Below are 26,631 nucleotides of genomic sequence, written 5' to 3' on the forward strand. Positions count from 1 at the left end.
CTTTGTGAAGGACTTCAGCGTTTCAGACAAAGGAGTCCTTGCATTCCTTGCACACAGTTGTGTGAATGGAAAAAAGCCATGCTTTGACAAAAGCAGTGAGGGCATTTCATTCTCATTTTCGTATTCATAATGCACAGTTCTGTAACTACAGTCCTCCCTTTCCGTTTTTAATTTAGGCATTTACTTTGGCAAAAATTTAGCTGCCGTTAGCGCCCCAGCTGAGGTGGATTTTAATTAGGAATACAGCAGTTTCCTCATTGGGGTTCGTTAATGACTGCAATGAGACAGACTCACAGAATGGTTTCAGTTGGAAAAGACCTTTCAGATAACCGAGCCCAATCATCAATTCAGCCCTGCTAAGTCTGCCACCAGACCATGTCCCCAAGTATGACTTATCTTTTAAACTCCTCCAAGGATGGTGACTCAACCACCAACCTGGTCAGCCTCTTCAGATGCTTGACAACACTTTCAGTAAAGAAATTCCTAATATTGAACCTAAACTTCCCCTACATGGTGCAATTCAAGGCCATTTCCCATTGTCCTGTCACTGGTTGCCAGGGAGAACAACCCTGTTGTGGTTTGGACTAAATTAGAGTCAGTTTTGTGACTCTCACCTAGGCTCACACCTTGAATACTGTGTCTAGTTTTGGGCCCTTCACTACAAGAGGAACATTTGAGGGGCTGGAGCTCAGCCAGAGAAGGGGAACAGAGCTCAGGAAAGGGCTGGAGAACAAGGTTTATGGGGACCAGCCAAGGGAACTGGCGCTGTTTAGCCTGGAAAAAAGGACGAAGAAGGGAGACCATGTAACCGTCTTCAACTGCCTGAAAGGAGGTTGTAGCGAGGTGGGTGCTGGTCTCCTCTCCCTAGTGACAGGTGATAGGATGAGATGAAATGGCTTCAAGGTGCGTCAGGGCATGTTCAGATTAGACATCAGGAAAACTTTCTTCACTGAAAGGGTTCTTAGGCACTGGCAGAGACTGCCCAGGGAGGCGGTGGAGCCCCCATCCCTGGAGAGACTAAAAACCTGGGTAGACGAGGTGCTCAGGGAGCTGGTTTAGTAGTGGGTTGGTACTGTTGGACTCCGCGATCTCAAAGGTCTTTTCCAACCAAGTGATTCTATGATTCTATGAAGTAATTTTACTTTCTGAAAACAAACTTCATGTTTTTCAGACGGTTTCTCTCTAGAAGTGATAACACAGGGCATTGTTGTGCAGGAAGAGAAATGCTTACACTTATTCCTACAGTAACAAATGCCACCAACCCCCACCTCGCTACAAACTCCTTTTAGGCAGCTGTAGAAAGCAATGAGGTCTCCCCTCAGACTTCCTTCCGCTTGTTGGAAGCGGCTATTTTAATGAACACCCCCAAAAGCATCCAAAGAACTTTTACGATAAAGTCAGACAGTGCAGGAAGCGGGACGAGGTGCGGACAGCGCACGGGGAGGGCAGCACTCCACGTGGCTTCGCCGCGTACAGTGCGCATGCGCGAGGGGCGACGCCCCCGCAGGTGCTGGCAGTGCGTGGTGAGGGCAGGGCTCCGCGTGGCCTCTCAGAGCGCACCGCGCACGCGCGCCAGTTGGGGAGAGGAGCGCCCGCTCACAGGTACTGGCAGCGGGCGGCGAGCGTGGGGCTCCTCGCGACTTCGCTGCCAGTAGTGCGCATGCGCCCCGCCACGGCGCTTGCGTTCGCGCCACGGGCGGTGGGAGGGGGAGCGGCGCGGGGAGGCGCGCGCAGGCGCGGGGCCGGGGAAGGGGCACATTGTGAGCTCGGGGAGTTGCGATCGGGAGGGAAGGAGCGATCTCGGCGCTGCTGGGGTCCCGCACAGCCACCTGCCCGCGGGGGGAGCCCCCAGCCCCGCTCCGCCGCACGGAGCCCCTCGGATCTGGCCGCCGTTCGTCCCCCTCCGCTGGCCAAGATGCCCAAGAAGAAGCCCGGGCCGATTCAGCTCAATCCCGCTCCGGATGGCTCCGCCGTCAACGGGACGAGCTCTGCAGAGTGAGTGCAGCCCAGCCCGCAGGCGGCCGCCCCTGCCCGCAGCCTGGGCACTGCTACCGGGGGTGCCGGGCTGGCGTCTTCCCGAGCCGTCCTGCTGCCCACCGGCACGGCCTCCTGCCCCGAAAAATCCCAATTCCGGGTTCCAGAGGGTGTCTGTCCCTTTTTTGCTGTAGCTGCTGAGTCTCCGCGGCGGAGCGAGCGGTGTAAATCTGCTCCTCTCGGAGGGGAAGGGTAAACAGGCTGGGGAAAATATAGGAAAACTTGTTTAACTCTCGTTGCAGTCCGTTACGGACTGTCTGCTGAATCTTTGGGTTATGTAATTATCTAGTGAGTGCCAAATATTGCATTCCCAACAGTGTATTTTGCAGTTGTGTGTGTGGGAGAAAGGATATTGAAAATCCCAGATGTGTAGGAAAGGTGTTTTCTTTTCCTGCTCCTTGGCTTTAAACCAAGCTAATGCCGCTGTCAGTAAATCTGTTTTTCAGTAGTTATCACGCAATGCTGGGTGTATTGGTGAGTGTGTGCAGAGAAAATGCTTCTGAGCTTTCCTCTTGATCATACAAACATCGCTGTACAGATGTGTAGAAGATAGATCTGAGCTTGGGAATAAAAGCAGTCTGAACATTGGATTGTTACATGTTGCCTGTGGAGCCTCTGAGCTTACAGGTCTGGGTGAGGATGGGACTTTGGTTCCCAGGTACAGCACCAGCACCCAAAGTAACAAAGTGTTATAAAAGGAGCTGCTTTGAGATTGACAGGTCTGCGTTCACCACTTGATTTTTAAAGTGATGGAGTAGCTCTTACACTGAGCTGTGAAACAAAGATGCCTCGTGGAAGAACAGATTCCTGCCCCTGTATGGCCAGTCAGTGTTCTCTTGGATACATAAAAGGAGCTCTGCTGCGCTCGTTGACCACCCTGACAGAGCAGATGAGAGGCCGAACCACAGTCAGACATTCAAGTCTTTAGCTTTAAAGTGTTCCGCGTGTATCGTTGTTGCCACATTTTCAGACAGGCTTAGATCTCATTTAAGCAGCCAAACATCTAAAAAAAAATCTAGCGACTCCAGCTGTGACATTTCTAGCAAACTCTCTTGGTGATTAACTGAGAGATGAGCTGTTAAAAAAAAAATTCTTTGGCAGGGATTGCTGATTGAATCTAAGCGTTGTGGTCTGAAGATTAATACCGGTTTTGTTCTGGATTGATAAGGGGGAAATATTATTTTTATATTTGCTTGTGTAGTACCTTCTAGTTGATTTTCTTCAAGGTAATCATGGATACATTGATTTAAGCTTTACGGATCCCTATTGCATATTAGTCTTGTTTTATAGAATAAATCTGATACACCTATCACTTACTTATTTTGGGACTGGAAGTTAATCACCAGACATGCAGTATATTTAATATCTTATTTCTTCACTCAGGAAATGTTATTAATTTTAAACTGCTTTTACATGTCTGAAACTCATCTACTTGTAGGAAACCTGTGGAGACACAGGGGAGTGAGTGCTGTTTACACCACTGCTTCATTTTCTGTTCTGTGTGTTGGTCTGTTTTGTTGGTGTGTCTCGGGCTTTTGCTTTTTGTCGTGTATAATAATCATACCAGGGTTTTGCCAGGCTTAGAGATGTCAGGTATTTGTAAAAGAAGTAGCTTAGTGAAAGTAAATCCAGCAACCTGTTGTTGTCTTATAAACAGCTAGAATTAATTAATTGTGGAAATATCCCCTCATCCCGCTAATATTAAATCCTTATTGTAAATTATTTAAAATGGCAAAGAATGATTGCATCAGAATTTGGAAATGCTTTTGGAATTAAATTAACTATATTGGATTTTTTAACCTTTCCTGTGTAAGACTGTGTCTGTTTTTCTCTTTCCTCTTCTGTGCTTTTCTTTTCCCTTTGGTTGCTGCTTGAAACAAACAGTAGAGGTGTTTGTCAGCCTGTATACATTGTCAAGCATTTCAAGGATGCCATGTATCCTGGATTACCGTATTAACACTTCGTAGAGCTCTTCTGGTATAATGGAATTTTAGCTATGTAAGTCTCCAGTTACTCGTTTGTTTCCACTAGACACAAACCTGTCACTGTGCAAATAATCTTGGATTTTCAGAGAAGAGAACCTCTTGAGGAAGATTCAGAGCAAGGTGGTATGATTGCTGTCTGTAAATGCATGAGGGACCTAAGCATCCAGAAGAGAGGAAGTTATTTAGGCCTGAAGGCAGTGTTGGCGCAAAATCAAAGGATATGGTTTGGCCATCAGTACTCGTACACTGGTATTTGGAAGCTTATAGCTATCAGAAGTGGAAGGTTCTGTAACATTCTCTTTGTTTGACCCTCGGAATCCCTTGCTAGCTTTAAGATATTGAAGCCTGGTACTTTGAGTTCTGTGAATGTATATGATACTTTGACTTGCTGGCAGAAAGGAAGAGGAAAGGGAGGAAATGAAAGAAGAAGTGATGGATGATTCAGGATGTCCTGCTTTCAAGTCCTGTCCCATCCTCTGCCTTCATCCTTATTTGGTGATGGGAGCTCATTGACTGGGGTAAGAAAAAGCTTATAGTGTGAGGTGTAAGGCTTTAAGAAGTTTGCATATGAGGCCTGATACTCACTTGCATGACTTCCTTTTCTGTACCTTGACAAGGCAGTATAAAAGAGAATTATAGGGTGCTTGCAATTTAAATATATTGAATATATGAACATTTGAATGAAGACTTCGCAATGCTTTCCCCTGACAGCAGTTTTTGTTATTCGTAGTGATTACTTTAATTATTTGTATGGGATGTTGTGGTTCTCTCTGAGGCCTTCCAATTCCCTAGCTACCCTGCTGGTCAGCAGAGACAACTTAGTGAAAGATTTCCCTGTGCTGTGAGCTTCACTTCTGGTTTTGACACTTCCTTTTGAGAAGCAGTCTCACAGCAAGTGCTGAACCTGTGCTGCTGCTCTTGAGCTCCGTGTTGCTTCTGATCATCAGAATGAAAACAGCATAACGTTGGCCAGTTGCAGGTTTAATTTGATTCTGATTCTTTTGGAGCTGCACAGTTTTACCCATGCAAAGATTTTGCAGAGAAAATGGGGTGGGGAAAAAACCCAACCAACCAAACTTTAAACAAAACTAAAAGGAATACTTCCCTTTTGATAGAAAGTGCTGGGATCGTTTACTGGCTTAATAGCCAAAAAAACCCAGCAAAATCTCCACTTGCTGTTCCTTTCAAACTTCTGACTCCCTGTCCCTCTGAATATCTTACAGTTGTTGCCCAGTTTTCTGTTTGTCCAAATCCAGACTAGACCAGGACATGAAGGAGAAGCTCTGCAAAAAGCAGGAGGGTAGGTTTTGAGCTAATGCCGCTTTCTGTGTTACAGTAAGCTTTTTGTTCACCTGGGAAGGAAGTTAATTCCTGTCATTCCGTAAGTGCATCTTTACAGAAGAAGTAAAAGCAGAGGGAAGGGTCGTGTTTATAATGAGAAAGTTAATTTGATGGAAAATGATGGTGGGAACAAGGTGCAAGTAATTTTTAGCTTGCTGTAGGTAGTCCACGAATGTCAGATAAAGGCTTGTACTGTGGTATGTACAAACCTTTCTGAAACAGAAGTTTGTCAGTTTTCTTGGATGTGAGTTCAGAATGAACAGAAGGAAGATTTTTTGCAGTTTTTTTTTTAATTTAATGCTTGCTGGGTCACTTCTGCCTTTGGTTTGGGGGAATTTCTTTCTGTTTTTTTTAAAACCCCAAAGTCTCTGAGGAGAGGCAGCTCTGCTGTGGAATACTGTTGATTTCAGGGGAACTTTGTGTGTAGTGTTCTGGAAGATTAGGTCCTGGAATTTTGTGGCTGTGTCTGGATTGCAGTTCCATTGAACGCGTATGTGGACTTACTGCAAGCTTGTAAATATTTTTAAGAAAAACATTTCAGAAACTTTTTTTTTTTTTTATCCCCTACCAATGAAGGATTAACCAAGCTAACAAATACATGCGAGAGAGAATGCATTTTAGGCAAGCAGTCATAAATGCTAGACAATTCCAGGAAAACTGAACCCTTTGTTATTCACTGTCTTCCAAATTTAGATTAAAACATGCTCACTCATATCATTGTCTTTAAATGTGCATGAGCCTAGCACAGTCCTTCATTGAATTAGAACAGCATTTTAATAATACTTAAGAAGCTAATAGGACATGTGATGTGTTATAATAAAACAGAGGAAAGTAAGAGCCTGCATCGCCTTACTGAGTTCTTAAGTTATTTCTGCGTACCCCAGCTGAATAAACTTCAACAAATACATGTACACAATTAGTATAGAAATAAACACAAGCTGCAAATTGACTTGTGCTGTTCTTACTTGTAAACTAAAAGCTGTCTATCAGCTATGGATGTAGGAAAGATTTTAAGACACTTAATGCTGAGGTAACAGTAGATACCAAGTCTTGTTATGTATTTACTGTCATTGTGCTTAAAATGTAAGTGTGAAGTAATGGAGGCTTACTTTAGTTCTTATGTTATTAGCTTTGTTCAAAAAACATAAATAAGTTTAGGAGGGTTAAATAAAAGCTGAATGTAAAAATAATTGCTGTTGCATTTCAGTGAGACAAAAGGCAAGGAAAGTGCAAGCCGTAAATATGTATCCAGCCACTTTTCCTTTTCTGCCCTTTCCAACACCAGTTCTACAGAGTTAAAGTTGGGATTTCACAATTAATTGAAATTGTTTAATTGCACACGCTCTTCCTTCAGAAGTCCTCTCCTTGCCATGCCTGTGTTTCCCTGGTGCAGCTTTTCTTGTCTCAGCTCTCACTGTGAGGCAGATGTGAGTGCTGATCTGAGAACTTACCCCCTAGAAAAGCCCAGATGAGTTTTCAGAAGACTGTCCTCTTGTGCTTGCAGTAGCACAGATGTAGTCACATGGTGAACTAAATCAGGGAAATGATCTGGCTGACAATTTGCAGTATTTATTAGTTAATTTTTAAAAGGATCTGTTACCTGAAGTGGTTGCTTAGGAATGAGTGGCTGAGGGTGGAATGAGACAGAGCCATCTACTTCGGCAAGAACCCAGCTTTCTGCAGGATTAAGTGACTGTATACTCAAAACCTGAGAGATACTACTGCAACATGTTGAAATTCAGTTATTACAACAATTCCTGAGTACCACATCTTTTAATTGAAGAGTCTTGAGTCTGTCTCAAGAGGAACAGGTGGCCTTTGAGACCTTCCAGTGTTATCTAGTAGCTTAAGGCTTAAAAAAGAGGAGGATCGAAAGGGACTAGGTGAACCCAGTATGTAGTTGAATTATTTATTTGGTGTAACAGTGTTACTGTTGTTACTCTGGGCAGAGGTTCTTTGCTTTAGCACTGCCTTAAAAAACCCCAAACATACGTGAAAATTGTGGGGAATCTACAAGCGACAGGAAATGCATCAGGGAGTTCTTCGAATGGATATTGGCTAAATATGTCAGTGTACAGAGGAGAAACACTCTAAACTGAACTGAGGAAGGAATTTTCCTTTTTCTATGATAAACCTAGATGTTCCCTTTAAATTATTAAGCTTTATTATATTTTCCAGTAAACAAGCCTCCCCCCGCCCCTTGCCTGTTACCCTGTTTACAGCTGCGTTTGTTCTCCTATCATTGCCCTAGGGATTCACTGGGGTTTATAAAGTGTACAGATTCCACTGCCAAAACACAGAAATGTCTCTTAGAGAAAGTGGTGTTAGTTGGCAATATTGGTTTCTAGCTCACTGAATGTTAGTGAAGCAGGTTTTTTCTCCCGAAGATTTTTTTTTTTTAAAGCAATGGAAGCGATGGAATGATTTTTTTTTTTTCTCTGAACACTTACCAATGTGTTTCTAGAAATTGGCAGTCATGTGGTTCTTGATTTGATATACGTTCAGTATTGCCCCATCCCTGGAGGTGTTCAAGGGCAGGTTGGATGGGGCTTTGAGCAGCCTGGTCCAGTGGGAGGTGTCCCTGCCTGTGGCAGGGGCTTTGGAATTAAGTGATCTTCAAGTTCCCTTCCAACCCAAACCATTCTACAGTTCTGTTACTTAGACAGAATCTTGATGATGCTTTGGAAGGAACGCACAAGGCTTCTGCCAGTCAGGGCCCACAGGAATTAAACAGCTGGGAAAGGCTGGAAATTTGCTGCTCAGTGTCTCTTTGCAAACATCTGTTGAGAAGCTATTGTTATCCCAAGTCTTGTCTAAAGAAGAGGAGAGTGGATTCCAGCAGAGCTTCTGCCTACGACATCTGGGGACGTGGTCCTTCACATGGATCCAGCCACCTTGCAGGCATCCAGCAGAAGGAGGGAGGGTGATGTCCATGAGGGGTGACGCAGGCAAAAGGAGTTGGAGTGGAAGCAGAACATTGTACTGTACAGCCTGAGAACTTGGGCGGAGATTCCAGTAGCGTGGGATTCTTTGGATGAACAAGTATCATCTTAAAAATCTCCTTATGGGTTTTTAAAAACAAGCTGTTGAAACTTCCTGGCAACTCCTCTTTCTTCCAGTGTTTTTTCCAGCTCCGCATTGTTCTCTACTTTTCCAGAACTCTTCTCAATGTGGAGGGAAGATGAGTCAGCAGGTTTAATGTCGCAGATGGAACAATTGCAAAGCATGTTTTTTTTTGGGAAAAATATTCTGTCTGGACACAACTATGTGTGTGTATTTGTATGTGAACATTTCTACATATGTTGGCCCAATCTATACACAGATTGACTAGAAGTTATTAATTCCTCCCTCTAAATGGGTGCACTGGTGAATGTTCTGTGTTATGCAATCCATCCACTTGAAATATAGGCAAGAATCTAAACATCCGTGGTTTTCTCTGAATCCCAGTTATGAGCTTGCTTGGTGCATTTCCAGCTGTACATTCTGGGTTTTTTCTCTCCCAGTCCCTGGTGTGTTCTCTGCAGCTTTTGATGAAGTTTGTGCTTCTTGCTCAGCTCTTGCAGAGAGGGTGTCTGGATTCTAACCCAAGCTTTTTCATAGGCCTTGTAAACTGATATTGTAACTTAATCTATTTCCTTATTGCAATGTGTCTCCCAGGCTGTGTGTCTGCTGGGTTATGGAGTCGTGCAGATACCGTTACCATTACTACTGCACGTACTCATCCCTTGGTTTTGTCATGAATTTAACTCCTCATTCAGAGACATGAAATGATGGCAAAGCAGAACTGGTATTAATACCTCTGTCGGCTGATGATCACAATTTCATAGCATCTATTTATCCTCTGTGTTGTAAGTACTCAGTAAATCAGTTCCTTTTCCTGTCCATGAGGCAGTGTTAATATCCCTGTAGTTCTCTTGCTGTGGTTGTGGGTAGTGCTGGCTCAGAAAAGTCTGTGGTAGGTGCACAGGTATTTGTGAGAGGAAGGTTGAGAGCTTGGATTTCTCATTCTGGAGGGTTGGCTCTTGGAATTTCTTAATTTGAGATAGCAGAGTTTATGGCTGACTTTGAATTTGATGCTACAAGTCATGAGGAAGCCTTTTAACTGAGGGAAAACCCGACCCCCCCATCGTGTTGTTTAGCCACAGTTAAATATGCCAAAGGGGTGCCTGAGCCTGGCTGGCAGCTGCTCTGCCTGCTGGGATAAAGGGCTGGAACTCCAACCCGTGGCTGGGAACAGCTGCATAAAAATCCTGTGGGAAGGAGCATGCAGGGCACGAATCTGATATCCGTCTGTTTGTGCCACTGCTTGGAACTGTGGCTCTTTGCTGAAAAAACTGTCTTCAGTTCAGATGTGTCACTTGGTGTGCTTCCACTGATTGAAGGAAAAATAGTCTGGAGTATTTAATGGGAAGGTGGTTAGGCTATAGCAAAGGAGGGAGGAAGCTGAAAGGAAAGATTCCTCTGCAACAGCTCAGCCTGTAAGAAATTTTTGAGGTTCATTTGTCCCCCTAGTAGGAGACCTGAAGTCATGTTGCATTTTTCTCTAAAGTAAGTGCCTTTCAGCTTTAGAAAAATGAGAATTCTTTACATCTAATTAACCTGGCAATTTTTTTTGACAGAACAATACTTTTCTAATAGTTTTGTTTTACATACCTTTTACTAAGAAATAGAATATAATAAATTTGCCTCTTATTTTTGCTGGGTAATTTTTTTTCCTGACAGTATTCAACCTCAGAATGTGTCTCTTGCATTGTGAAAGTGGAGCAGTATTTTCAGATGTTAAAATTCATGCTGGAAATGAGCACTTGTATTTGGCAATTGTATATCCCACCTAAAGGTAAGGGTATTTATGAAGGAGCTTTAATGTTACAAGAACTGAAAATAAGCAGGAATTGGAAAACAGTGTAGTTGTCCAAAACAAGACTCCTTTGCACTTGTAGTGAGCTTGGATCTTTTTGAGTTGTTTTAACTGGAAGCTCAATGAGGCCGCACTGGAGTTAGCCCCAACATAGATACCTGTGCTGTAAGCTGAGACCACTCTAATCACTTTATCTTCCTCTTTATTCTGTGAACTGCTCTCTCTTAAAGGAAAAGTGAAAAAAAATTCTGTTTTATTGCCCAAGTTTGACTCAGTCTTGCAAAGCAGAAGTCTGTCTTCAAAACCGCAGAATGTCTTAGTGTTCCTAATGCTCCATTTCAGCTCCCTGATCGGGGCTGTTCAGAGGAATGATGGAGTGAGCTGCCTACTTTCTTCTTGCGATTGACAGTTGTGTAGGCTTGGGGAAAGCATCACTGTCACTGTACTGGAAAACAACCCCCAAGCCTATATCCTCAGGCGACAGTAGATCTGAAAGTGAATGTACTTCTTTATGCTTTCGCTCATACTAATTGTTCAGCTTACAAAACTGATAGTAATAACTTTGAACAACTATTTGACAAATCACTCTTAAAGACTGTGTCAGACTTGTTCCTCTTCGTTTCTCTTCTCTCTCTGAAGTAGACTTCAGGGTTGAGCACAGCTCTCATGTAGCCTTTAGGGTTCAGGAGAGGATTAACTTATTGCTAATGTGAAATAAAAAAAAAAAAAGATTTAGAGAATTATTAATGTGAATTGGGAATAAGTATTTATTTTCTGGTTTCATTACAATGTTATGTATTGCCAGACTAAAGGCAGCATTTCTCTTCTCATTACTGGCTCAAAGAGCAAGCGCTCTCTGAAATGTTAATGCATCTCTTCCAGGAGTGCTTTCTTCAGTGCTGGGGTGGCTGCCACCAAAAGCATGAACTGAAGTCTCCTCTTGCCTTCTGCCCATCTCTGTGTACATCTTTAGGGTGGGAGTGCTCTGCAGAATGTGTTCCTCCTCCCTGCCCAACCAGCGTGTAGGGAATACAGGTTTGTTTGGTTTCTCCTGACTTGCAGTGCCCACCTGTGTGCGGTGCCCGTGGTTATGAATCATGGGGGTTTGGTGTTTGAAAGGAAAGCTGGTCTGAAAACCCCACAACCAGGCCTGAAGGGAGCAGTATGACAGGCTAAAACTGACCTGCTGACGTGGACGTATTTGTGCATCGTCCATTCAGGAGTATGTGGGTGAGACTGTGCATGTCTTTGGGAAAAAAAAGAACAGAACATTCAGTCCAGCCATGAGTATAGGTGTTGCTGTGCACTTCTAATTGTTGTCCCCAGTCTTCTTTGTTCTAAGCATCCACTTCTGGCTGTTGTCAGGTGGTTAGGGGTAGGTGAGGCAGTTCTGAAGCTCTTGGATGAGCTTCCAGACAAGTGAGGTGGCACTGGGTCTGAGAAGCTCCTAGTATCCCACGCTGTGATTCTTCCTGGAAAACCTTCCTCCTCTCTGGTATTCCACAAACTGCCTACAGAAGGGGTTGATTTGCGTTCCCCCAAATTTCAGATTGCAGCTGTCTTCTGGCCTCTAAAATTTAGTAAAGTGTGAATTGACAGTAATAGAAGTGAAGTTCATCCGCCTGGGGTTGTGGTTTTATGGAGAAAGGGGCTGTGGCAGTGCGTATTATGACTTTAAGTTCTGTTTTGCACTCTAATTTTTAAACATTGGAGTTTACAGATGTGTGGTGTGAGTAGGAGGAGAACCTTGCACTGTCAGCACAATTCCTTGAGAGCAAAAAGGGAGAAGTCGCCTTGACTTGATAGGAAGGACCCTGCCTGGTCAGGTGTGGGCAGAGATAGTTCCCCCTCTGGAGTACCTGGTGCTGCACTTGGAGGAGGGGGGAACAATCAAACAGCTCCCCCAAATACTTGTCCTAACTGTTTTTTTAACATCTGTTTAGTCTGGAAGAGAGAGACCTTGTTAGAATCATATCTGAAGTCCAGTGGTTAAGACACTATACTTCCCGCAGTGGTGATGTCTGCTGACTATAAAGCATATTTATCCATTTCTCCTCACTGAGTAAGAATGTATTTATTGATAGCATTCTATGTAATTACATCGCTGCTTTAGCAAATGTAGAGAACTGACCTCGCTGTGGCTTCATTCAGTTGATCATGTTACGAAAGCTGGATTCTTTCCCTAGTGCAGTATGTTTAGTATGTGCTTGGCTTTAAAGATGGTAGCAATAAATTAAATGATAACCTATTGCTTTAGAGTAGTGCTTGGAACAGTGAAGCACTGAGGTGATGTGATGATTTCCTGCTTTGATGGAACTCTGGCAAAGGCATAGCACTTTGACAGTGAAAAAACAACTCCAAGACTGCAGCAGGTAATGGTGATGAATTTTAATAGGGATCTTCGTCTTTGAACAAAAGTTTTATATAAGATTAAGTAACTACTCATTCTCCCTCTGGAAACAGACATTAGCACATGAGTGTGCTGTTCCTTTTAGCTACCGAAGCTTCCTTAACACTGTCATGGTGTCCTAGTGATAAACTGACTGAAGTATTCCCTCTTCTGTATTTTATACGTGCGTGTTAATGATTTACTAACCCACCTGTTTCTGCACGTGCTTTGCACCACAGCTTGCCTGTGATGCTTTCATATGGTGAGGGTCCAGCTAAGAGTTGTAGTTACCAATCAGAGGGCAGTGTTCAAGTTCAAAAGTGAAACTAGAGTCCTGCCTTCTAGAAATACTGAGTAGATTACAGCCACCAGTTTTGATGACATAAATACCTTTTTTCATATTTAATTATTTTAATTTTAAATTGATCAGTATTTAGTACTTCAAGCAAAGGACCAGAAGGAAAATAATCAGTTCTGTCCTGATGTCTGTCATTTAATTATCATAAAGTGAACTGGAGGTGTTTGTTAGTTACATTCTGAATAGCCATTCTAACAAAACACTTATTGGGTTCCACCCTTTCACGGACAGTCTTTAGATAAAGTTACTCTACCTACAGTCAGAGAACTGGTTTGGAAAAATTCAAGTGAGGTCATTGCTGTCCTTGTCTTGTGCGTCACTCATAGTTTTACTGTTGAAGCTTAGAATATGCTGGTGATTTTGCTGGTGAACACATTCTAGATGGAGAAGCCTGACGTGCTGAGATTGATGGGACCAACACTTTTCAATCTCTGAGTGCCTTTGAATCCTCTCACTAATGTTTGAGCAAGGACTCCTAACAATTTTTTGTACTTTCAAGCAAGGAAATGCCTGTATTAAGTGAATGTCAAGTTTCAGATGAAAACAACCAATGTGAAAAGGGTAAGTAGACATGCATTAGTCTGACATAGATGTGATAAATGCTATCCTAGCAAATTTTTTTTTGTTACTGCGGCATCAGCATGACTGAGTGTTTGTTTCAACACACTAGCATTTTGTCTGCTCCAAATCATGTGCTCAAGCATCCCTGTGTTGTCTCCAAACCCAGCAAACTCCTTCTGCTTGAGAGGAAAAACTGAATAGTCGCTTTTTCAAAACAGAGCGAGAAAAGCACTGTTGCATCCTGTTCTTGTGTCGTCGTGTCTTTATTTTTCTAAATGAACAGCCCTGCCTTCTTCAGTAATCCCTAAAATGACAGCAAGTTCCTGCTCAGAACTTGTAAATAAAGATAAAGATCTCTTGTCACTGTGGCTTACTGGAGCAGTGTTTTCAAAGGAAACTCGGAGTTTCCTGTTAAGGTTGGAATATTGAGGAGAGAGTTTGGTTTCATTTTGACATTAAATCCATATGGAGACTTCAGAGAGAGCTAAAGGTGTTGCTTGCAGAGCTCCTTTGGAAATCTGGCTGTATGTATCAAAAGTGTGTTCCATATTGTAATACTGTGTTTAGGAGCTTGATTCGTTTGTATTTCAGAGGTGTTTAACAGCAGCAACAGATTTGTTGAATAAAGTGATTTGGATACTCCATCAAATTCTATTGTATACTCTAAACTATGTTGGCTGGTTTTGATAGATATCCAGGTAGAGGATATTGAGCTCTTGTCTGTGTGGTCCTGACTCCTTTAAAGAAAGCAGTGATATAGAACAATAGATCTGTCTCTGCAAAAATCGCATCCAATAAAACTTCCTAATTGATTAAACCTATTATATAGGCCGTATTTTCTGGGCAGTCATGATTTTAATATAAGCAGGTAGAAGGCACTATGAAAAAGTTATTTGTAATGGCTTAATGTAAACTATGAAGTTGCTCTGCTTCTAGTATAAAGAAGTATTTGAAGAGTATTATTTTGGTAAGAGGCTCCCAAAATACCAGGGGCCTCTGTTCTCCATTTCTAGTGGCTGTGTAGGGCTTTATGGAATGAAAAATAACCTCTGCATTCTAAAAATCCCAGTGTTTAACACACTGTTCAATAAAAACACGCTGATCTTGTGTCGGTCAGGTATATGTAGAAAGCTTGCTGTTCAAGCCTGCTAAAAGAGTGAAACACCTGAGCAAGCAAGCAGTGTGTTCCCTCCCTCGTGAGTCACTGGCCAGAGTGCTTCACCTCCTTGCTGGTCGCAGGCTGGTGTGGGGGACGTGTCCAAGTGCCATGTTGGCAGGGATTGGCAGTGCATGTGCTTTGAAAAAAGATGAGTTATGGCTTTGCAGAAGAGTAACCGGCCAGGGTATAATCCAAAGTGTGTGTCCAGCATTCATTGTTCTGGAGTTAATGTAGGAAAGTAAAGGATGCTTAACTTTGCTCCCATTGTCTTGCGTTCATAGTATAAGAAGAGCTGTTTCAGTGTTCAGAGCTGTGTTCTGGAAAAGGCATGCATTGCTTTGACTTCAGGCTGGGATTTGTTTGCTTTACTGAGCAGGTTTGGTGGGGGGGGTGGGGGGCGCGCAGAATAAGCCAGTGATTAATTTGCTTTCTGGTTTGCATTTTCAAAATTGGATTTCAAAAATGTGCCTCTGTCTTAATGGTTCATCTTTAAAACAGAATCTGTCAGTAAGATAACTTGAATATTCCTATAAGCCAACTTTGTCAACATGGGGACGTTTCTCATCATGGATACTTCAGGATATTTGATGTATTATTATATTCTAGTGTGATTATACTGGTATAAAGCATGGTATGAGGACAGAAATTAGTGTTTCTCTCTGTAGGGTAGCCTGAAAATGAAGTATCTGCACCAGAATGAAGTTATTTTTATGCTAGGAATCTGACACTTTTGGTAGTGTGACTACAGTAGGCCAAGAACATCGGTGTTTACTGTTGTGGCTCTGAGTAGCATTGCCAAATTCCATTTGCTCAGCGTGAGTGTTTTGTCAAACCTGCTCACAAGTATTGCCTGGTAATCTCATGCTTGGGCTGTAAAGTGTCAAAATAACAGACTGAACAGAACTCACCTTTCCACCAAAGGTCTCCTTCAGTTTCCTCTGTTTAACTCTTCTAAGCATTATCACTTCCTAAGTTAGCTTAGCAATTGCATCCTGTCTAAGGTATTTAAACTGATAAATGAAGTAGGCGTGTGTCATTGCTTAAACTTCCAGAGTGTCTGTGTAGTGAGTAAGAGCTGTGAATACTTACGTTATTTTCTTCCAGGCCTTAAAGAGCCCTCCCCAGCTTCCCTGGAGGCCCCTTTGTGAGGGAGCGCAGGGATATGATGAGGGGGAACAGTTTTAAGCTGCAAGAGGGAAGATTGACATGAAATTTCAGGAAGAAGTGTTTCCCTGTGAGGGTGGGGAGGCCCTGGCCCAGGTTGCCCAGAGCAGTGGTGACTGCCCCATCCCTGGAGGTGTTCCAGGCCAGGTTGGATGGGGCTTGGAGCAGGCTACAGTGGGAGGTGTTCCTGCCCGTGGCAGGGGTTGGAACTGGATGGGCTTTGAGGTGCCTTCCAGCCTAAACCATTCCATGATTCTATGATTTTGTTTTGCCTTGAATAACCTTTGCATATGGTCAAACCAAGATTGTTATCCGGCCTTGGACTGCAGGCTCTCCAATGAATGAGTTGAGAGTTTTTCCTTTTCATTGTGTCTTTCTGATGAATCTGGGCCTTATTTGTCATTGCTCCTTGGAGAATCAACCTCGTGTCTTCTCAGCTGACCAGCACCATACTGGACATTCAAGGAGCGGCTCTTTGTGCAGCATATTTGAAAGTGCATACCTTAGGAAGTGATGAACAGAAATAGTTTTCTTGGTTACTGGTGAAACTTTTTTTTTTTTTCCCAAATGGGAAGTGATTTGAGCTCTGAAGAAGTAGATTCTGTTCCTCCAGGTTTTTCATCCTAGCAACACTGTATTCCCTGGGAACACTGCATTAAATTTAGCTAAGCAAAATAGATGCTGCAAGAGTACATATTTAACAGCAAGTAACTTATTGTTGTAGTTAGCAGGAAATTTTAAATGTGTCTTTAAGCTGTCTTGTTATTGGAATGAAGCATTTTCATAGAATCTGAAGTTAAGTTATTAAAAAAGAAACTTCCTGGGAAACAGAACTACTGTCTGTTGCACTTTAGTATTTAAAGTTTGTATTTTTATTTTGTACTGCTTAGTGATGTTTAACCTAGGTTAATAGACTTGCCCTTAAACAAAAGAAAAAGTATAAGCTTAAAACCTTGGGGCTTTCCCCAGGTAAACTAGAAAAAAACAGACTTCTGTGTTTCTAGTGGCCCTGTTTTTAATGCTTGTTGATTTAGCTGTGCTTTAACTCCTTACCAGCACCTAAATAAGAAGCTTCTGAATGCAGTATTAGTTGTATAGTTATGTGAAAATGAGTAGATAAAACAGTCAGACAAACTCTATAGGAAATTACAACACAATCCTCGACCACACAAAGCTATAAAAATACCATGGACTGATGTGCTGTCATTAATGAGATCTCCAATCATAAATGCTGAGTCATGAAGCTGCTCTTGTAGGTAGTGAGGCTTCACATGCGTGAATTTGGACAAGACTTCAAAGGTGGGGAAACTGAGTATCAACTGTTTCAGTTGATGTCATTGTTTTATCTGGAATAAAATACTGCTTAATTAAATCAGAGTTCCACTAATGTGTCTCTCCTGGGGATGACTGTACAAGTTGGATCCTTCTGGGTAATGTAGAGAGGTGCAAAATGTAGTGGATTTCCTGTTTGACCTCAGTGCTCTATTACTCGTCTTCTTGCAATGCTGCTGGGTGAGCTCAAGCAGTTTGACTGAGCTGTTCTTTCTCTGTTATACAGGACAAATTTGGAAGCACTTCAGAAGAAGCTGGAAGAACTAGAGCTGGATGAACAGCAACGGAAGCGCCTCGAAGCTTTTCTTACTCAGAAACAAAAAGTTGGAGAGCTGAAGGATGATGACTTTGAGAAGATCAGTGAACTGGGAGCAGGAAATGGAGGTGTGGTCTTCAAAGTGTCTCACAAGCCTTCTGGTCTCATCATGGCAAGAAAGGTGAGTGCCTCAACAATAGGAACTTAGAGATGATGTTTATTAAGGATGTTGTCTCTGAAATACAGTGATGTTATTTAGAGAAACCAGTGGTGTTGACACACTCAAACCCACTATTTAATGCCATCTTTCAGAGAAGTCGATGTGTTTCAAGTAGTAGGAAATGTTGCACTTACCCAAAGCCCCACAGTTTTTCAGAAGGTGTTGAGTGTGTCAGTAGCAAAAGGATAGGCATTCATTTCCCCTTTTCTCTTTTTATCTTCTTGCCTTTTTGATGACTACGATGTTTTCAGTTGGATATTTGTCTTTCAAAGAAGTGTGGTAAACTCACTAATGAGTGGAAGCCCTAAAAGCAGTTACTGAAAGGCAAAAGGTAGGGAAAGGTGACATTTCCTGTATTCTCAGCCATAAGGTGAGAGGAATGGAAAAGATCACCTGTCCTAAGATCTTCCTTCACAACTGCAGAGCAGTAAAGAGCCTTTGGATGATACTGGAACAAATGAGAGCTCAAATAACTGAGGGAATACATGGGAGTACTGTGACGTCTCCTGCTTTATAGTTTCATCAAGGGGTGTGGGTGGCTTCTGTGCAAGAAGGTACTTCTCTTTATGGTAAGAGCATTTTCTAATGAGTCTGCTTTATGCTTCAGAACCAATGGCAGCTGTGACCCAGTTTGTAAGAGAAATGAGATTTGTTTTTTTAAGAGAAGTAGCTTGATGTTTTAATTCTCACTTTACTTATGTGAGGAGCTTTCACTTTCCCTCGATATCTTTGGGAACCAAATACAGGAAGTAAGGGAAATGCGTGTATGATGCTGCCTGATTACATCTGTTTGGGTATTTCATGCTTCTTTCTTCAAGGCTGTTGTGGTTCATGTGAGATGTAACCTGGCCCTTGAAAAGGATAAAATACAGGTCACGCTCAAATTGTGGATGCCATTCTTATACTACATTAAAAACTTTTTTTTTTTTTTAAATTGAGAATTTGGAAGGCTTCAGGTATTTCTTTTATTAAGAAGGGTGCACTGTCATCTTCAGCAAAACTAAAGGAAAATGTGCATGACTAGAAGAGTAAACTGTGCTCAGCACACTGGCAGTTAGGAGAGCTGCACACCTGAGGTGTGAGGATTATGAAATATACAAATCACTGTTGTTTTCTTGAACAAAATCAATTTAATTGATTTTTTTTACCTACTGTGGGTTTGACAGGAAATTTTGCCCCAATTCATTAATATTTCATGCAACCAAGATGTTTGAACTGCAGTTTTTCTTTCATAGAGTGACTAAAATTTGATTTACATGTCTCTTGATCTTCCTTTTCACAAAAGAAATACACTTCTTGTATTGTATGCAATAAACAATGTAGTGGAACAAAGTATTTTATGTAACCTCCCCTTCAAATTTAGATTCAGTTTGGGGAGTTTTTAATTTGAGATTCAGCTAATTCCTTCTACTAAAGCCTTACCAATACCTGGGCAGATATTTTTCGGCAGCTGCTGCTGAGTCAGTGGGTCTTTGACATGTTTCCTGTATGCTCTTGTTTATGGCTTTTCTTCGACACAACAAACTTGAATTTTTGAACTAACCATTAAAAAAATGATGTAAGTGAAGAAAATGTGCTAGAACAAAAAGTTTCTGATAGAGAAGTGTTGTGTGAAAAGAGATGGAAATCCTACCTTTTCATGGGTTCTGATGTTCCAACTTTCTCATACTCTGTTGTAGTCTTCCCCTTTGCCACTAAGAAAATAAGGATGGACTGTTTTATGGCTAAGTCATAGAATGGTTGTTGGAGAGGGCCTCCGGAGGTCGCCTACCCCAACCTCCTGCTCTGAGCAGTCTGCTACGAGCTCAGGGCAGGCTGCTGAGTGCCTTACGCAGCTGGGTATCGAAAACCTCTCTGAACAACCCGTTGCTTTTGAATGGCACTTTGCCACTAAGAAAATAATAAGACTGGATTATTTTACAGTTAATTCATCTAGAGATCAAGCCGGCTATTCGAAACCAGATCATTCGCGAGCTGCAAGTTCTACATGAGTGCAACTCTCCGTACATAGTGGGCTTTTATGGAGCTTTTTACAGTGATGGAGAAATCAGCATTTGCATGGAACATATGGTAAGTATGTATAAATCTGTCTTAACTTGACCATTAATGCAAAACCTCAGTGTCAACAGGACTTAAGTTACCGAAGTAGAACTTCCTGTGTGAATAAATCAAATGCCATGCTTTGGATTTACTCTGCAGATCTGAGGCTTGGGTTGATATGATCTGTTTTATCCCCTTTTCCAGTATCTGCTCTCCTGTAGAAGTCTAAGCCATACAAATGTACCCTCCTGATTGCTGCTTCTTTATCCATGGTCTTATTTGTTTAAGAATATTTACCCAGTTGAGCTACTTGGACATTTGTTCTGATGGAGTTTAGTCTTGCTATGCAGAGTGGAGCAGATAACTCCTATACTACAGCTGTCTAGTCCTTAGTAGCTATGACAATGAGTATCTTGTTTATTGTTATTTAGATGAATCCATATTTTATCTCCTTTTTTCTTTTTCAAATTTTGCAGAAAATGTGAACGATGAGTAGTGCACAGGAACTGAACAAGCCCAGAGGACATTTTACAATTTTTTTAACGCCCAAAAAATGTGTTTAACTCTGTTTCATTTTAATAAAAAAGTGCCCATTCTTCTCCACACCTGTTTGCCTTTTTGTAACCATATGGAGCCAAACACTAGAAGTAAATTTCTTGTAATTAAAGGTCAGACAAATTTTTTGCCTTGCTTGCATAGTAAAGGGTGTGTTTAACAACATGAAAGGCAGTGGATCTGAAGACCTTTATAATTTTTTTTTCCTGAAAAAACTGTTACTTTGGAGCAAACCCTTATTTTTTCTGGAAAGTACATGTGATTGTTTTAATGCTTCTGGCCTTCTCCTACGGAAATTTTTAGAAGAAATCGATGGTTGCCTAGAAACGACTGATCATGATCCAGTTTTTAAGCATGTGCTAGCCGAATAGGAGGTGTGCATACCCCAAAATACAAATGACTTGGGAATTCTAAAGAAGTTAGCTTCTCAAAATTGAAAATAATACTGAAAAATAAGAAGAAAATAGAAAAAAAATGACTGTCTGGGCATTGTTTCAGACTCCATTGTTAAATGTCACAAATGTGCACATCTGCAGCTGATAAAGGAGTGCACATGTGGATGTGTGCTAAGGAGAAGTGATGATGGTATGTAATTGCATGTGCAAGTGAAAGGCCTAAAGAATCTTAATGTATTTGTTAATGAGAAAATTAAGAGGAGTGATCAGGCTTTGTAAGCTCCTGAACAGGGACTGATGTATCTGACAGACTTCTCTGCAGTTTAAGAGAAGGCAGCATGAAATCTGGTGTTTCAGTGTTGAATCTGGTCCAAGTCAGAGTGGATACAAGATTTTACACATAGAACAATTGATCCAGAAGATATGAAATGGAAAGAGAGGGTGGATTAATTAAATTGTAATCTTCACTAAACCATTAAGTTGTTGGTTAATACAGATCATTGGGTAGAAGGTTTTGGTCTCCTTTTGGACATAAGATTAGATGAAAATCTCTATTATCTTTTTTATACAGATCTCAATTACTGCCAGTCTAAATTCTTATTTTTAGCAGCGAGTTATGAAACAGAAGTATGAATATGAGCAGAAATTTGGAGGTGGAAAAGGCATGGAACTTGAAGATTTGAGTGTTTGACACTTTTAGGTGCATAAATTCAAAGCCAATGCATAACTTCGCTTAGCAGCAGGTATTTCACAGGCAAAAGGATTGGAGTCTGCTCCTGAAAGACACTGAGGGCTGCAGCCAACATTAGGCAATTGAATTGTTTTCAGCCTCTTCCAAGATGGGAGTTTGTCCTCAGGGATGGATGAGGAAAAATGTTTGATTTTTTTTTTGTCTGTATGCAATCTTTGTTAATATACCGGTGTTTTGGTAGAGACAGCTGTCCAGAAATAGACTGGTTACACAAGGGGTTTATATAGCCTTTTTTTCTGTTGGTATGTTTTAATCAAGTGCGATGTGTGTGGGTTGTGGTTTTTACAAAAATATGTGATCAAGTAACTGTTTGTATACTTTCCTTATAAGAGTTTAGTATAGTTTTTAGTCCTCAAATATGAAAACTTTGCATTCAAGCTTTTCTCTTGTATAAATGGTGATTAAAGCCTCCAAAGCACAGCTTAAGGCAGATACTTTCTCAACTGGGCTTTTTGTCTTGATTACTGGGAGGTATCAATGCTTACCCAGACAACAGGATATTGCTTTTCAATATGAGAAATAACTTCGGATTTTTTTCTTTCATTGTATATTCTATGTTCTAGAGAATCTAGAACTTATGTGCAAGCCTGTTGTTGAATAGGTTGCTAAAAATAAATAGCACTTTTTACAGTTTGCCTTTTCGGAAGCTCTTAGCAACAGTGGAATGTATCTGACTTTTCTGGGGAGGTATATGCGTGCATTCAATTTACTCAACCTAATAAGATTAGCAGGACCATTGCTTATCATGAAAATAAAAACGGTTTTTTCCTATTTTGGCTCATTGTGAGCCATCCCAAATGAACAGTCTGTCCATCTGGGTAGTGGACGCTCTCACCCTGGGTGTGCAGAAGGGAGAGGCCAGCTTTTCCTGTGTAGGATCTCACCTGAGGGACAAGGAGGGACAGGGATCTGGGTTTAGTTACAGTGGTAGCTTGGCACTAGCACGTGTTGTATTCGCAAAGAGAAATGTCTTTTCCAGTGTAGTGAAACTTCATCCTTGTCATCAGGATCATAAAATCTTCTGTGCTTCTTCAGTCCTCCCTCTCTCTTTGGAGGTGGAGAGAACATCGTGTGATGGCCGTGCTTAGAGGGGAAAGTGCGTGTTATTGGTTTGAAAGTTGCAGCAATCTATTAAATTCCTAATGTTTGGTCAATAGCTATTTGTGAGCAGCACTTCCTTAATGATGTAGCAATACTGATATGGAAGATCATCGGGTGAAGTGTTTGAGTGATGCCAAATGTTTGTTGAAAATAAACATGAAACTGAATCATTCCTACTGAGGAGCTGTTTATGTTTTCAGATATGCATTGTTACAATGTTAAATCAAACATGAAAAGCAACTTTTTTTTTGGTCGCCATATTTAGGCTTCAGACTACAGTCCTGTTTATAATATTGTGCAGTAATTACATTAAAGCTTGACTATTCCGATGTTTATTATTAGGATGGTGGCTCCTTGGATCAAGTACTGAAAAAGGCTGGAAGAATTCCGGAGCAGATACTGGGCAAAGTTAGCATTGCGGTAAGTGCGTTCATAGCTCTCGAAGGCTGGAAGTGGGGATGTTTGTGTGTCAGCGTGGTAATGCCAGATCCAGGAAGCCACTACTGCAGGACTGAGGAATGTGGGAGAGAGGTGTGTTACCAGATTAATTGTGTTACTTTCTTTGGAAAAATACTCTTCGTGCATGTCATTATTGATAGCTCAGGGCATTGAATGTATAACACATTCTATTGTGTTCGCTTTGATTTTCTGCTTTGGCCTCGACCGATTCTTCTGAATAAGAACAGAATTAACATTTTATTAAAAAATTTTGCATGTTACTTTTTCATATCCAATGTGTAACAAGCTATGTATGCAGAACTCCCGGTAAGGGGTTTGGTTTGCTCTATTATTCTAGTCTGAGGTGGAGGTGCAAATTAAAACAAAATATTGATTTGCAGTGATTACATTTTGGGATTTCTGTTGTGTTGCGTTCAATTGGAATTCTTGTTCAGACAAAGCATGCAACTCTCTTTTATGCTTCATAAATTGAATTATTTTCTTTTATTTGTCTTTAGGTAATAAAAGGACTCACATATCTGAGAGAAAAGCATAAAATAATGCACAGAGGTGAGGAAAATTTTACATTGTAACTGTTCTTGAATGTAATTTTTATTCAAGTTAAAATTTGTGCTTTTTCTATGATGTTTTTTATGTTTTGTGTTTACGGTGTTTTGCTATGACTGTGGTTGAGAGGGTTTGTCTTGGGTAATGTAAGGCAAATGTTTTATCCAAATCTCTTCCTCTGACTGTGGTATATCTTCAACTTCTGCTACCTTACTGCGGTTTATCCGGGCTTGTAATCCACGCTTAAACCCACTGTGCTTGTATTCTGTCTGCGTGGAGAATCTCTGTGTTTGAAATTCCTTGCTCCCAGAGGGACTTGGGAGCATGTGCTGGAGCTGGAATTTAACTGTAGACCAGGAGTGTTGTCTTGGCAAAGATGACAGGGAACCTCGAAGGAACAGAGTGCTTCAGTCTCTTTCCCTTAACTACCAAATGATACGTATTCCTGCATTTTCTGGGAAGAAGGCTTTTCTAATGCAAAAAAGTATATGATAAACTTGTTGGTAGACACAGACAGGCACTGAAGCAGAGGCTGCGCTGAGGGAGCTCTCAAACACTTCTACGTGAGGCTGTGACACTTGGGCCGGGTTCACTGTTGCCTGGTGCGGCTGCAGCGAAGGCAGACCCTGTCTAGCATAGCTGTGGGCAGAATCTTCCTTAGAAGCGCCAGCACTTGAAGTGAAGCAGTGTGTATAGCTCCTGTGCCGTTTCTGTTCCTGTACTCAGTTAAGAGAGAAGCAGAACACAGACAGTTAAAATACCTATGAATAGGGTTTTGTAATAATGATAAATGCTTCATAAAATAAAAAAGAGCGTTGTCCCACTGTATCTATTTCCTCATTGAAACTTCTAGCCTTTTGATGGTGACAGAACTATTAAATGTGAAAACAAAATCTTTGGAGATTCACAATTAAAACTTCTGACCTACAATTAATTTAACAGTTCAACACTCATTATAACTTTTAAAAGAAAGTCACCATTTCTACCAGCTGTCTTACATTTACGTGCTATTTATAGGCATCTGTTGTACAGCGTTGTCTTTTGTGTATAAACTGCTTCTTTATTTTACATGGTTTCAGCGTGGTTTTAGAATGTTGCTTTTACACTTCAGGGGCCTTTAGTTACTTTACTGTAAAATAAATGTCCTACCTTATTTTCAGCTTATAGTTGCCCTTTTAAAAATCCAGCTTTCTCATTAATCTGATGCATGTTCCGTTAAACAAAAATGACACTTGATATGGTAAAGTAATGAATTCCACTATTCCTGACGTAAGTGTAAACTGAAGACTGGAGATGAAGCACTTCATGTTTTTGCTTCGATGGCACTAATCATTGCAGTGATCGCGCAGTGTGGGTAAACCATGCCAACTGCTTGGTGAATTTTGTGCCATATGAGATCAGTCTTCAGATTATAAAAAGTATCTTCATCAGACACTGATATGTGTAATCAAAAAGAGTAATTAGCAGTCGCAGTCCATACAATCTGTTGTGGGATTACCTTACACATGAAGTAGGCTGTGTTTATTATGTGTTTGTGTTCTGGTTTTTCTTTTTAAACTCTCAGGCATAACTGTCTCCTGCAGAAAGGAGGCTGGAGGTAGACTCTGTAAAGGTTTCTGATGGTAGTTGCTAAGTGATTTGTTTCTGTCCAGAGCATCAGAGAGACTTCTGGCAAAGAGCTCATCTTATTTTAGGGCATGCTGGAAAAGGGACTGTAGTTTTCAATTCAGCTGTGACAGTGGTTTGTTACCATGTTGGTTGCTTGCAGGTTTTTAGGTTGTTCTTGCTTGGCTGGTTGCTGAGACAGCAATTTTTTTTTTTCCTCTTCTCCCCCCCCAGTTTTACAATCTGTAAATCTGATCAATCCAAAATAAAGCCTTTCTGATCTTGTTTAAGTGCAGCTTAGCCTCACAGACTTGACTACATCAGAGATGACACTTCAAGTGCATGGCCTAGTAAAAGTTCTTCTCTTAGCTTGGAATTGGTGTTACTGGACTAGATGTGCCCTGCACCGTAAAATTCCATGTGCAAATTGTGATTTTTATTTTTTCAGTTTGATTTTCACGCTGTGTGCTCTGACAACTTCAGGAACACATGGCCTTGTACACATTTTGCAGAAGCTCTCGATGAAATGTGCGGTGGCTGATAAAGTAGGAGCTAAAATGTTATTGTGGAAGTTGATAATGGCTAGTGCTATCAGCTAGAAGGAAAACCATTCAGAACAATGTTTACATCCCTCAACATATGGAGCCAAACTTGCTCATCTCCCAACATATGGAGCTGAATTTGCTGGCTTCCGGTTTTGCTGTCCACCAGTCTTTGTGTGTTACAGGTTGCCCCTTGTGCATCATTTGTAGATCCTGCTCTGTAAGCTGGGCTTCCTGTGCACGCTCACGCACTAGTTTGAGCCTCCTCTTTGTTGAGGAGGGCCCTGATTCAGCTTCCTGCGTGTCAGGTTTATGAGCAAGATGCTGTCTGTCCTGCAGTGTGCAATTCTCTTGTGGAGGCTGCCTGATGCTCAGCCGTATCCTGGGTGTGCTCTTGTGTGGCACGCGGTGATTAAGGAAGGAGTAGCATGTTGGAAAATGTAACGTGAAGAAATGGTGTCAACAGGGTTTAATGTTGGAACGTGCTTAGATAATGCATGTCTAGATGTTAAACCTGGCTTCAAATACAAGAATGCCATTGTAAATGTACTGACTTCTCAGCTATTTGATGTATTAGGTGCCTGGCCTTTTCATAATTAAAAATAGAAAAAAGGAGGAAAAGCTTCTTAGAGTATAATTTTGCTTTCTTAGGCTTTTCAAAATTTCTTGTGTTAAAAACTCTTGGAATCATATGGCCCTGGGTTGAGGATGTTACCTAGTGAAGCCTATTCTTAGGGTAAGAATAGAAGTGTTATACTGGAAAACACTTGTAGTGCAGTGGAACGCTCTTCTGGCAAAGCTATGCTTCTCCAGGCTGCCTCTTTCTTGAATCCCAGCTGAAATAAATAATACTGGTAAAAGCACATTTCCTTTGGTAATTGGGTCAGTGTTATTTTGGTGACACACCTACTATGATGGGAGATTGTGGTGGTTTACTTTCTCTCCTTCCTGTAGTTTGCCCTTGGTGATTATCCAGTGCT

The 26,631-nt window shown here is 41.4% G+C and overlaps 1 protein-coding gene across 1 annotated transcript in view; it reads left to right on the top strand.

Annotated features, from left to right (window-relative positions):
• Positions 1-1,719: 1,719 nt before the first annotated feature.
• The window catches only part of MAP2K1 (mitogen-activated protein kinase kinase 1), a 36,922-nt gene continuing 12,010 nt past the window's right edge, over positions 1,720-26,631 (top strand). Inside the window, exons 1-5 of the mRNA XM_054077276.1 lie at positions 1,720-1,995; positions 17,408-17,618; positions 19,581-19,727; positions 22,842-22,919; positions 23,456-23,507. Of these exons, the coding sequence (XP_053933251.1) occupies positions 1,916-1,995; positions 17,408-17,618; positions 19,581-19,727; positions 22,842-22,919; positions 23,456-23,507 (568 nt within the window). The 5' untranslated portion in view covers positions 1,720-1,915. The remainder of the gene's footprint in view (positions 1,996-17,407; positions 17,619-19,580; positions 19,728-22,841; positions 22,920-23,455; positions 23,508-26,631) is intronic.

This window comes from Cuculus canorus, chromosome 12 (genome assembly GCF_017976375.1).
Source record: "Cuculus canorus isolate bCucCan1 chromosome 12, bCucCan1.pri, whole genome shotgun sequence".
NCBI classification, from domain to species: domain Eukaryota; kingdom Metazoa; phylum Chordata; class Aves; order Cuculiformes; family Cuculidae; genus Cuculus; species Cuculus canorus.